The sequence below is a fragment of the Magnolia sinica genome, chromosome 5 (assembly GCF_029962835.1).
Source record: "Magnolia sinica isolate HGM2019 chromosome 5, MsV1, whole genome shotgun sequence".
NCBI lineage: Eukaryota > Viridiplantae > Streptophyta > Magnoliopsida > Magnoliales > Magnoliaceae > Magnolia > Magnolia sinica.
In genome coordinates, this window is record NC_080577.1 from 110,935,387 (window position 1) to 110,947,764 (window position 12,378).

The 12,378-nt window shown below is 38.4% G+C and overlaps 1 protein-coding gene across 1 annotated transcript in view; it reads left to right on the plus strand.

The window, feature by feature from the left end:
• LOC131246693 (uncharacterized) overlaps positions 1-12,378 on the plus strand; it is a 64,591-nt gene that overhangs the window by 9,620 nt on the left and 42,593 nt on the right. Inside the window, exons 2-3 of the mRNA XM_058247043.1 lie at positions 1,139-1,257; positions 2,889-3,136. Coding sequence (XP_058103026.1) covers positions 1,182-1,257; positions 2,889-3,136 — 324 coding nt within the window. The 5' untranslated portion in view covers positions 1,139-1,181. The remainder of the gene's footprint in view (positions 1-1,138; positions 1,258-2,888; positions 3,137-12,378) is intronic.

The window sequence follows — 12,378 nt, forward strand, 5'->3', positions numbered from 1 at the left end:
CATCCTCTATTTACGCTCTCGTAACCTCTGCTTTCTTTTCCTACACGACCATTTGTCTACACCTACAAGTATTCTCTCACTGTTTAGAATTCTTTGGATTAGTCCATCCATATCCTTCCATAATTGTCTCTTGATTCTATTCTCTAGCCCTATTTGTGGCGCATATTCACTAATACCATCAATTATCTCCTCTCTTAGCACAAATTTTATTAATAAATTCTTATCACTTTCACTTTCCCTACTCCATTTCTATTAGTCCTTTCCTATATACCAAAGTTTCTATCCTTCAATTTCTTTGGTTTTGGTCCCTTTCCACGTGGTCTCCTCAAATGCAATCTATGTTAACCCACATTCATCTCACTGTATGTATGAACTCCATACTCCTACCTGTCAACGTTCCTATATTCCATATGGCAAGACGAATCCTATTCTCTTAGACTAACTTCTTTACCCATCTGTATCTAGAATGGTGTGGGAACCCTTGCTTACTTCTCATGGCAACGGGGCGTTGTTTAGGTGCATCGCTTCCGGGGAGAGCCCTAGACAACCCTGATCCATTTCTCACTACACCTAGGTTCCAATGCAGCGCATCTCTTACAGAGAACGCCCTAGCATGAGTTTGGAATGTCATACTGTTCATATTCATGATGAAAGTTATGGCATAAGTTTAACTCCGGCCACCACCCTGTCACAACCCTCGTTTATCTAGGCTGGGGACCAGCAATGAGAGTACAAAACTCCCACAGGTGCAATGTATAGACCATTGCGTAGGTTGATTACAATCGGGTGCTATCTAATGCTCAATTACATAGGCTGATTACAATCAACGAGTTAGGTGACTGTTGTCTAATGAATTTGGATATTTTACTTGCTATCCAAACTGGACCTATTTTTGGAATCCAATTTTCTACAGCAAGTATGGAAATTATGATTGTATATTGACTACATTTTCTATAAAATACTCACTGACTCCATGTATCCTAACATGTCCTTAAAGTTATTCCAAACAGAAATAATCTTCTGCTTGTAAAATGTTATTTTCCAGGAGATCCGTGCAGGTCTTTCACTCTCTTTGATATTCATCATGGTGATTTATCCTTTGTGTTTATTAATGTGAATTTCCTCTACTCTTTTGTAGGTTTTTTCTCTTTGTAATTGGGTTAATTTTTATCCTAGTAGCAATGGACGGTACGTTCAATAGACAGATTTTGGTTGACAAGCTTGCCATACTGAACAATTCTCAACAGAGCATAGAGAGTATCCTTTTAGTCATGTTCCTATCAATTTGTTTAGGAAGCAATGCATGATATTGACTATTTTTTGTTCACTAGGTTGTTTGTTGGTCTCATCCTAATTTGAGACCACTGAATTTACTGATCTTCCTGCTAACAAGGGATGATCAATGAGGACTGATTCTTGGGCCTTTTGTTTTGTTACTTCTTTTGTACATATGATCGTGTTATAACTGGTTGGCACTTAAATAAGATGCCAGTTTAATCCAAATCATTTACAAACTAATTCTATACCAAAATTGTTAGTTAAATGTATCTGGTAAGACCTGATGCAAATGCAGACTCTTATGGCAAATGAATCAGGAGAAATGTTATATAGAGGCAAAAAGTTAGTGAATGTGAGGACTGCATACCTGGATAATCGGCAATGCTGAACCATTGACCTTTTGACTTATAATCTGGTGTGCTTATACTAACCCTACACAGTGGTTGTACTTTGTAGTTATCCTTTTAGCAAGAAAAGCTTAAACAGAATAGTCAGACTGTGAACATGATCCACATGCCAATTAGTTTCTGCAGGCTAAAATAGGATCAGCGGGTGTTCATCCTGATTAGCTAAGTGTGAACTTCATTTTACCTATTACTTTTAGAAATCAATCCAATCTGAAACAAAGATGATAAGAAGACAACTGTCAGAAGCCAGAGAAACACAGTAAGTGAGCCAATTTGCCTAAGTACTTGAAATGAGTAAGAGGAACGTACTACACAATAGAAGTTTCTTGAACACTTATTTTTGAGATAATGAATGCATTTGCAACTTGCTATGGACAGAACAAAATCTTATCTCTTAAGTCTTCCTTGGAATTTTGTAAGAAATTCCTAATGCTTATATGAAACAGTCCAATTCTTTTCACAGAAATGTATATTATTGCAGATCCTTTGCGGCCTTTCGGATGGTGTTAGATCTTTATGGCATTCATAATTTTTATGAAGAACTAACATGCATATAAACTAGTAGACTCTGGTCTAGTCAAAGCATTTTATTTTGTAAGAAACACTGTACATTTTTATCTTCTCTTTCTCAAATTTCAACCTATGAATATCCCATCTAATCTTCTTGGATTTCATGCCTGTGTGTGATACAGTATGATCATGTAATGGAAATTTCGCACTTGTGTGTGGTATCTTTGAGATTAGTTTGGTTGAGACTTCTTTATGATCTTGCATCTATGGAGTTCATTATTATTATGCCTGTCACATATCTTGCCTCTGCAACGTATCAGTCAAAATTTTCCATTTGACAAAAACAAACCGGCTATGCTTACTATCTTCAATATTCTTAGTGATAGCTTTCTCTTTCATATATTTATGCATTTTGAAATCGTTTTATAATGGCCTTTGTAACTATTTGAGCTTCTGGGAGAGGTTTCCTTAGGGAAACAGTAATGTCATTTCATGGGCCATTTGTACCAAAGCATTCAGGGTTGTTGTAAAGTTTGTGTAGGGGGAGAGATTCTAGGGTTTCAAGGGAGGGATGATCCCTCATCATCTCTTTCTTATTATAGCCTTTTGGTTTGGTTCCTTTTTGATAAATTATCGTTATCCATGAAAAGAATCTCTCACTGATTATGGGATGCAATCCTTAACGGAATCTAGCTTTATCACATTGGTGTATTTTTCATATGAAGAATGCAAAACAAGTTGTGGAAACATGGGACAGGCAGTTCCATTGTTCCCCGCATGACCAACGGGTGTCTTTTCTCTATCTTGCAAATGATATTTTGCAAAACAGTAGACGAAAGGGTGCGGAATTTGTTGGTGAATTTTGGAAGGTTCTTCCAGATGCTCTAAGTGATGTATTTGAGAATGGGGATGAGTTTGGAAGAAATGCTGCAACGCGACTGGTATGTGGAGTTACTGTATTTCTATTTTAATTGTTCCCTGTGGTTTTTCTTTCTATTGTTTTTACTGAAGTTATTGATTTACATACATGCATGTGGATGCATATGTTTAAACACAAGTCATTTTCTCAGCTCCGGAAGGTTTATTGCGGTTTATCTTTTAAATGTATAGAGTTAAGATTGTATTGGGCCTGTAGGCAACTAGGCTTTTTGCGAATTCCTAGAAGTTTATTTTTGTAAATGTATGGAGTTAATGTTATATGGGGCCTGTTATTGTATTGAACACAAACAGGGAGTAACCTTCTTTGTGATTTCATCAGCGTTGGATGTCTGTAATGTATGGAGTAAGTGTTATATAGGGCCTCCTATTGTAATGAACACAAAGATGGAGTGACCTTATGTGTGATTCCATCAGCATTGGATGTTTGTGCGCGTGCGCGTGCATACGTGCGTGTGTGCATGTGATGAACACAAGCATGGAGTGACCTTGTGTGATTCCATCAGCGTTGTGTGTGCGTGCCCCGGCGCACGCTCGTGTGTCCATGACCTTATGTGTGATTCCATCAGCGTTGTGTGTGTTTGTGCACATGTGCATGCATATGTGGGTGGGAGTGGATGTGCTTTCATGAAGTTTTTGAATTTATAATCCAGTGAAGAATCTTTCCTTCACGAAATCACCAGTTGTTTGGAACAACTGGTTGATCATTTCTCTATAATGAATTGCTCAAGAAACAACGTCTGAGGGTAAGTTTGTCAATAATGGGACACATTAGGAGGCTGCTGGACGGAGTGAAAAGGCCAGCAAGCCGAAACTAATGGAAAGATGGATGTCTGTAAATGACATTAAACATTGAAATATTCTATTAGAAAAGTGATACTGTGGGTCATGATAATGTGTTTTACATGCATTTGGCAATGAGGCGAAATACTTCGATCTCTCATAATCAGATATCTTTCCACTAAAAGAGTTATTTCACATGTATAAGTCCTACCCATGAAATACTTCTATTTGATACTGATTCTTTCTATCAATCTTCTTTTCTCTTTAGGCATTCTAAACTATATGGATGCTACCGGCTACTTATTTTCCTCATTATGGATGGCTGTGGTTTCTAGGAATAACACACGGGTATGGGTTACAGGTGTTGGATGGTTTGACCATGGACCGAATGGACATCTAATAGCTAGGTTGGTGGCTTCAAATTGGTGGATTAGGGATGATTATTTTAAATCTAACAAAAAGAAGGAAAAAATGATGGCTTCCTTTTCCTTTTTTTTTTTTAATCCCCAAATGGCCAACTCGGCTTCGATTAGTTGAATCCTGCTCAATTCTTCAGTTTTGACCTTGACGTTTGGTCGATATGTAGTTGATAATTAATTCCTAAGGTTCCTCCATATATATATATATATATATATATATATATATATTATATTTTGGAGGAGAATAGGAGAAAAGAGTGAAAAGAAAAACCTACACACTTATATAGCCTTCTTGGCCATGCTACAGAACGTATTGCCCGTATTGCCCAATACAGGCTGATAGAGGGATTCTTCTTCTTCTTCTTCTTTTCCTCTCTCTTTTTTTGATAGGCCGTTTCACCTTGAGAATGTGGATCAGTATCGTCTAAATGGTTCGATATTATTTCATTTTTTGGAACACACCACCCCCCCTTCTTTTGCTGCTTGTGTTGAATTTAGTTCCTCTTGCTATGTATATATCTTGGTAAATACTTCAGAAATTTCTCAGTTTTATTTTTATCATTTTCTTTTATGGGCTTAAACAATGAGAAAACAATACTGACATTCTACAACTCCAAAGCTAGTTGTCTCGGATTGCATATCTTTAACATCTCCAATGTGTTTATGCTATAGTTCTCGAATCAACCACTCAAATGCGCGAGGCTCAAAAAATGGCTCCTGCTCCCAAAAGCTTGAAAATTTCCTTGAAGAGTATTGTATGCTAAGGGAAAACTAACCTACTTTATTAACACATAAATGTGAATGAGAATTCCAATGACAAAAATACTTTTGATAATCAAGGAGTATCTCAAAAAAAAAGACACGGTCATAAACAAGCACTGGATAATATTGGCATGTAATGCCAACTCACTATGAGTCTTCAAAACTATTGTAATAGCACCCACATTGATGCAGGAACATCTATGCCACAAAGGTCCAAGGGTGGTCCCTTTGTCTGCCGATGAAGATCCAGCCCATTGTAGACAACATTAACTGTGCAGATTGGACTGTTAAAGATCAGGACCACTTCACAGTCCTGATATAAGACGCAGACCAAATGAATGGTCCAATTGAACTGTTGAGCTGGCAGATCCAGTTTGTATGGTCCAGATAGAAGACCGAACTGGACCGTGGGTCCCACAGGTCCAATCGGACTGTGGGTCCAGTGTGTTGGAGTGAGTTGTAATCTGCTTACTTGCTGTTTCTTGTATTTTTTGGCTCTGCCTTCATCAAATAAATTATCAATGTTAAAAATAAAATAAAATTACAAACCTCATACACAAAATCGGGTGCTGATTGATTTCTACTCTGGTTTGTATCCTGAGGATTGAAGTAGAGGAGGTGGTTGAATTAAGGATGACAGGGAAATCAACCTTGAAGCTGGGGTCTACGAAATTTTGGCGAAGGTTCGTTTAGAATAGCACATGGAGGTTTCCTACTTCTTCTTCCAAGCGCAGGATAACCCCAAGGGGTTGTGGGTTTTTTTTTACCAATCGGGGCCCTCCCTTCACCACCCCCATGGGGATGGTCTACAGGGTTCATAACTACTCTTTCTACAGGATGCTCACCTAGCCAACACTTAGATCCGGCTTTACCCAAACTTTTCTGGTTCACCCCAACATTACCCACTTGTCCGACTGTTGCTGAGCAGTTTTGGATATCAAACGGACCTCCCCAGATATACTATATCCTCAAGTGGGCCCTTTGTTAAGGAGTGGCAGAATCTCGACGGTATTTTGATGGCAAATGGATCGTCAATTTAAGTATGAGAAGTGGTGAAGTGGGGATGTTGTGCACCGTTAAGATGGAGAAAGACTATGATCATGTTGACTTGGAGTTTTTGCTTGTTTAGGTTAATAAAAATCGGTTTTGACTTGAGGTGGATCAGATGGATTAAAGAATGCATTCTTCTATGCTGTTTTCCATATTATACAACAATCTTTAATAAGCTTTTTCTCTAGTTAAAGAGATCCACATTAGGGGAACGTCTTATCTTTGTTTCTTTTCAATGGTGGTGGGAAGTTTAAGTTTGTTGATGAAGAGTACTTTGGAAATCACTCTTATTCATGGTTTCGGCATTCAGGATCTGTTGCTTGTGGTTTCCCAACTCCAATATGTAGATGATACTTAAAATTTTGTGACACTTAAGCAGTTTAGATTAATTATCTCAGATGTATCCTTTTACTATTTTTGAAGCTATATATATGGTCTGTATGAATTTGGGAAAAGCACCTTAATGGGGACAATGTTTTCATTGTCGACGAGAAATCGATAATATCGGCGATATTATTGGTGTTGCTGAACCGGTGATATCGAAACCCCAAATTTTCGTTTCTCTTCCAAATGTCGACGAAATATCGGCGATATTTTCGATTTTATCAAAAAAATAGCTATCGTTCTCCCTATTATTGGAAAAAATTGAAATAAATATAAAAAATATATAGAAAAAAGCTCTCTTACCTTTTTTTTTTTTCTCAAGATCTACCTACGGAAGTGGCTTTTGGCTAGATTTAGTGGGCCAATCGCTGTTGATAGTTCCGAATTTTCCAAGATAAGAAAACCCTTAAAAAAATACTTTTGTTTTCTTCGAAGAAAGAGATTTGAAAGAGAACTTGAATTCGCCGAGATTTACAGGGATTTGGGTTCGGATTTGAAAAAGAAAAAGAAAAATTTCTGGAGAGATTTTTACCGGAAAAAGATCGAAATGTCATCGTCATTGCAGATTTTCCGGAGAAGAAGAGAGAATTTCGTAAAAACGAAAGCTCTCTAGCTCTAAAGTTTTAAGGGAATGGAATCCGTGCGACTTTGGCTTTATTGAAGATGGTGCGGCCGTCATTGTGGGGCCCACCTTGATGTATTTCTAATAAATCCATGCCATCCATACGTTTTTCTAGGTCATTCTAGGATACAAGCCCAAAAGTAAAGTAGATCTAACTCTCAAGTGGACCATATTCTAAGAAAGGGTGATTGTTAAAACTCCACCATTAAAAACTTCCTAGGGCCCACCGTAATGTTTTTCTAATGTTTATATGCCATCCAACCTATTTATAAAGTCACGTAAACATGGATGAAGGGAAAAGTACAAATATCATGTTGAACCAAAACTTTTGCGACCCATGAAAAGGTTTTAACGGTCAATCACCACTCTTTCTCATGTGATGGTCTACCTATGATTTGAATCTGCTTTAGTTTGACTCATATCCTAAAATGAACTATAAAAATGGATAGATGGCATGGATATACAATAAATACAACAAGGTGGGCCCCACCATAAGTGTTGCATCGTTCCATGGTCGCACCTAATGCCATTGGCTCAAAGCGGTTCAGAACCTACTGCGTGGGTGGGATTCCGTAGGGCCCACATGAATGTTTGCATTGCATATCCACGCCGTCCATCTATTTTTACAGATTATTTTAGGGAATGGCCTCAAAAATGAAGGAGATACAAATCATTAGTGGACCACACCAGAAGAAATAGTGGTCACTGAACGACCACGTCCAGCTTGTTTGGGTCTCAAGGGTGGGTGGCTCGGTGCTATGTGGGGTCCATTATGATGTGATATATTTTATCAATGCCATCCATTTATTTTGCCAGATAATTTTAGGGCATGAGCCCAAAAATGTGGCAGATTCGCATCTCAAGTAGACCACACCAAAGGAAGTAGTGGTGATTAAACACCCACCATTAAAAACTTCCTAAGGCCATTCTAATGTTTTTTTGCCATCCAACCTCTTGATTAGGCCACACAGACTTGGATGAATCGAAAACACAATTATCAGCTTGATCGAAAACTTTTTGTGACACCTAAGAAGTTTTTAATGGTGGGATTTAATCGCTACTGTTTCCTTTGGTGTGGTCCACTTGAGATTTGGTACTACCTCATTTTTGGGACCATGTACTAAAATGATATGCTGAAATGGATGAATGGGGTTGATTTCTCGCATATATCATGGTGGGCCCATGGAACACTGTCCAGTAGTCACCTCATTATTCACAACATGATAAAACACATGCCATACGGTGGGTACCACAAGGTCCTTACCCCACCAGGACATGATTTGGCTAGTGACGTTGCCACTGGCTAGATGGCTAGTGGTTGGTGCTATGTGGGCCTAATCATGATGTATTTATTTGATCTACGCTACCCATCCATTTTTTCAGATCATTTTAGATCTTGATCCAAAACATCAGGCCTATATAAATCTCAGGTGGACCACACCACAAGAAATAGTAGCGATTGAATGTCCACCATTAAAAACCTCCCAGGGTTCAGTGTAATGTTTATTTGACATCCAACCTGTTGATTAGGTTATACAAACTAGTTTGATACAAAACTTGTGGCCCTTAAGAAGTTTTATGTGGTGTGCATTCAATCAACACTGTCCTATGATGTGGTCCACTTGAGATTTGGATCTATCTATTTTTTAGGCTTATACCATAAAATGATCTGGAAAACTGGATGGATGTGTATGTCAGACAAGTGCCATATCCAAGCCATTAGTCATCAAGTATACCAATATATAGATTCCATGTCCCAAGAAAGGTGTACTTTTTTAGTTCATTAACTTTTACATGTCCTAATTATTATATGCTAGCTGCATTTGTATTATATGAACTCATTTTGATTACAATTGGAGCAATTTCTTACGGCATCGCATGCTTTTTGGGGTCCCATTAAATGAAAACATATTATTTAATGCATTTTTATTTTTATTTTTTGTAATTTTTTTATTCCTAAATATGCAAATATGTGTATTTAGGCATGCCCTGAAGTTTTACAGAAAAATTCCATCATTCGCCATTTTTCTTCACATTTCCGGTTATCGGCGTTAACGATATTATATCTTTATCTCCAGTTAGCGAAACTTGTAGCGATACCGACAACTTGAACACTGAATGGGGATAGGGGGTGAGGAAGTAACAGTTAATGGGCTTGTCAACCAAATGGGTAGGAGAAAATCTGATCTCATGTTCACTTATCTTGGTCTTCTGCTTGGAGGCAATGCCAGAGCAGCTGCATTTTGGGACCTGATAATAGAAAGCTTGGAAGAAAAGCTATTCAGGTGGAAAGGTCACTGTTATCTTTGGTTGGTAGAATCACACATAAAGTCAGCCTTCTTGAACCTTCTGGTTTATTATCTCTCATTCTTTAGGATCCCGGATTCTCGACAGCCTTTGCTAGTAAAATTGAATGGATGCAAAGACATTTTCTGTGAAGCAAATAATACTGAATTCAAATTTCACCTCATGAATAGGAAGAAGGCACAGAAACTGAAGAAGGAAGGTGGTACTGGAGTGCGTAAAATCAAAGAAGAATTGGGCTTTCTTAAGCAAATAGTGGTGGAGATTTGGGGAAGAATCAAATGCATTGTGGAGAGAAGCTTTCCAAGAAAGCATGGGGAATCTAATTGGGCTGGTTCTTGGGTCTCCTTCCAGGAAGAGTCTGGTTGGAGGTTTGGAAAGAAATTAGCAATGTGGGAAGGCATGCAGGTGAGCCTGATGATGATCTTCCTGGTAGCGGGGTACCAGCTCTAGAAATGTATGTGCTTTATAAACGGTAAAGGCAATAGCGTTCTCTTTTGGTGGATCCATGGATCGACGAGGCTCGTTTGATGTATTTATTCTGTGAGATCTTTTCTCGTCATGGATTCAAAGATGGGGACTGTGTCTGGAGTTAACCCTCAAGGTCTTCCTTAGGTGTTATCTGGTTCAAGCATAACAAGAGAATCTTCGATAGTAAGGTGTGCTTGGATGCATCCTTCCTTGGAAAGATTAGCTCAATGGTCACCGCCCCTGGGGAACACATCACATGTGTCATGGGGACTGCTTGCCTTCCTCTTTCATTTAGATTGGGAGTCGCTGCTGCTGTGCCTCTAGGACAGTTGCGTGCTGTTTATCTGCCCATGCAGGGCTTTTGCTTTGTGGTGCCGTTGTTTCTTTGTTTTTTTCCCTTTCCTTTTGTTTTGGTATCCTGGTGTTGCGCAGGATCATTCCCCTTTGTTTCTTTGTTTTTTCCCCCTCTTCTTTTTAAATGAAATGCTCATACATAAAAAGAAATCAACCAACACAATAAAGTATGTTGAGATTACTAATTCTTTCATCCATTCTTCATCTAACTCCAAATCCCATTCTCCATCATGAATCCCGGTCCACATGATTGCATGCCTTTTCCATATTGTGCTGCAAACGACCCTAGGCCTCCTGATACCCTGAGTCAATGCATTCATGAGATATTTGCTCCTTATCAAGAATTTGCCTTATATATGCAAATGCCACTTACAACTTCGAAATAACTACCCTAGGACCTTCCTCAACATTGATGCTAACATCTTTGCTGAAATTTTGTATGGCCCTCCAATCAAACTAATCAGCCAAAACTTTTCAGACACTTCATGCCTTCTTTCTTTAGGACTTTTGTGATGAATTATCTCCCAATATCTTTGAATATACTACCGAGTTCATAAAATTCTGATGTAAAGTCTAGGAGATCAACCTTCAAAAAAAAAAAAAGAAAAAAAAAAGTCTAGGAGATCATCTTTTACCTCTTCCAAAAACACCTGGAAGAAGCAATTTGAAAACTTTCCAGATCGGGAGGAGCCTTATCCTTGCACAGCTCTGAGATTGCCATCTTAGCTTCATCCCCCTTGATGGGCTTCTCTAGCTAGTCTCTCTCTTCCTTTGAGATTTGGTCAAAATCTTAGCTGCGGTATCCTTCTAACTAGGTTCTGTGCCAGCTTTGAATCCTCGCTTTGGACTCTTGCTCCCACTATGGACTCTCGCTCTCGCTTCCGCTCCCTAACTATTCATACTTGTTTGCATTTTGAAAGAGATGCTTCCCCGCTCCCACACCTGAATTTGTTGTTTCTTTGCTTCACGCTTTGTGCAACTATAATAAAAATAGAGGTGGTATTCGTCTATCCCACTACCGATCATCATCATCTAAGCCTTAATCCCAATTAATTGGGGCTGGGTACATGAATCCCGTTCCATTCGGATTCACAATGAAAGTTGTGGCATAAGCTTGACGCCAGCTGCCAGCTTGACGCAGCCCTCCTTTATCCGGGCTGGGGACCGGTAATGAGAGCGTAAGATTCCCACAGGTTCAATGTAGTAGAATATTACATAGGTTGATTACAATCAAATGCTATAAAAAATCTATTACATAGGTTGATTACAATCAAATGCTATAAAAAATCTATTACATTGGTTGATTACAATCAACAAGCTGATTGCAATCAATGAGTTGATTCCGATCATTTAAAATTGCAATTGTTGTTTGGAAAAAATAATAACATGCTGATAGGAAACGGTCGCTGCTTTGCAAAATAGTTACAACTAGTGAATGGAGCCATAAGAAAGGGCATTCTTTTCAAAATAATTGTGAAGGGAACCATCTTTATTTACAATGAGATAAAAGGAAAAGAGATTTCCTAAGTTATACCTTCGGAAAAGGATCTTATTCACATGAACATTTATTTTAGCCAACTCTTGGCAGCTGAGGGTGCACATATCATGCCACTTTGACAGTCCTAACCATCTGATGGCTAGCATGCAGAAATGTATGTTTAAGAGCAAGTAGAGAAAAGAGAAAAGTAGGTCCTCTGTGTGTGAGAAAGGTAGGTCCCGTGTGTGTGTGTGTGTGTGTGTGTGTGTGTTGTGTGTTGTGTGTGCGTGTGTGTGTGTGTGTGTTGTGTGTGTGTGTGTGTGTGTGTGTGTGTGTGTGTGTGTGTGTGTGTGTACAAAAGTACTTGTATAAGATCCTTTCTGTATGAATTTTTATTGTCTCCTTAAGATTGTCTATTCCGTTTTCTTTTAATCTCTTTTTTGCCTTGTAAAATTTAAGCATGGTGCTTTAATGCTTACCATTGTTGACATGATATAGTACTGATACTGGCACTCAAATCTTGTAGGATATTTCTAGGGTATCGTTTCACAGCATCTTCTTGTTTTTCAACCCTATTTTATTTTATTTTTTTCAGTCCTAAAAGCAATATATAGGAATATG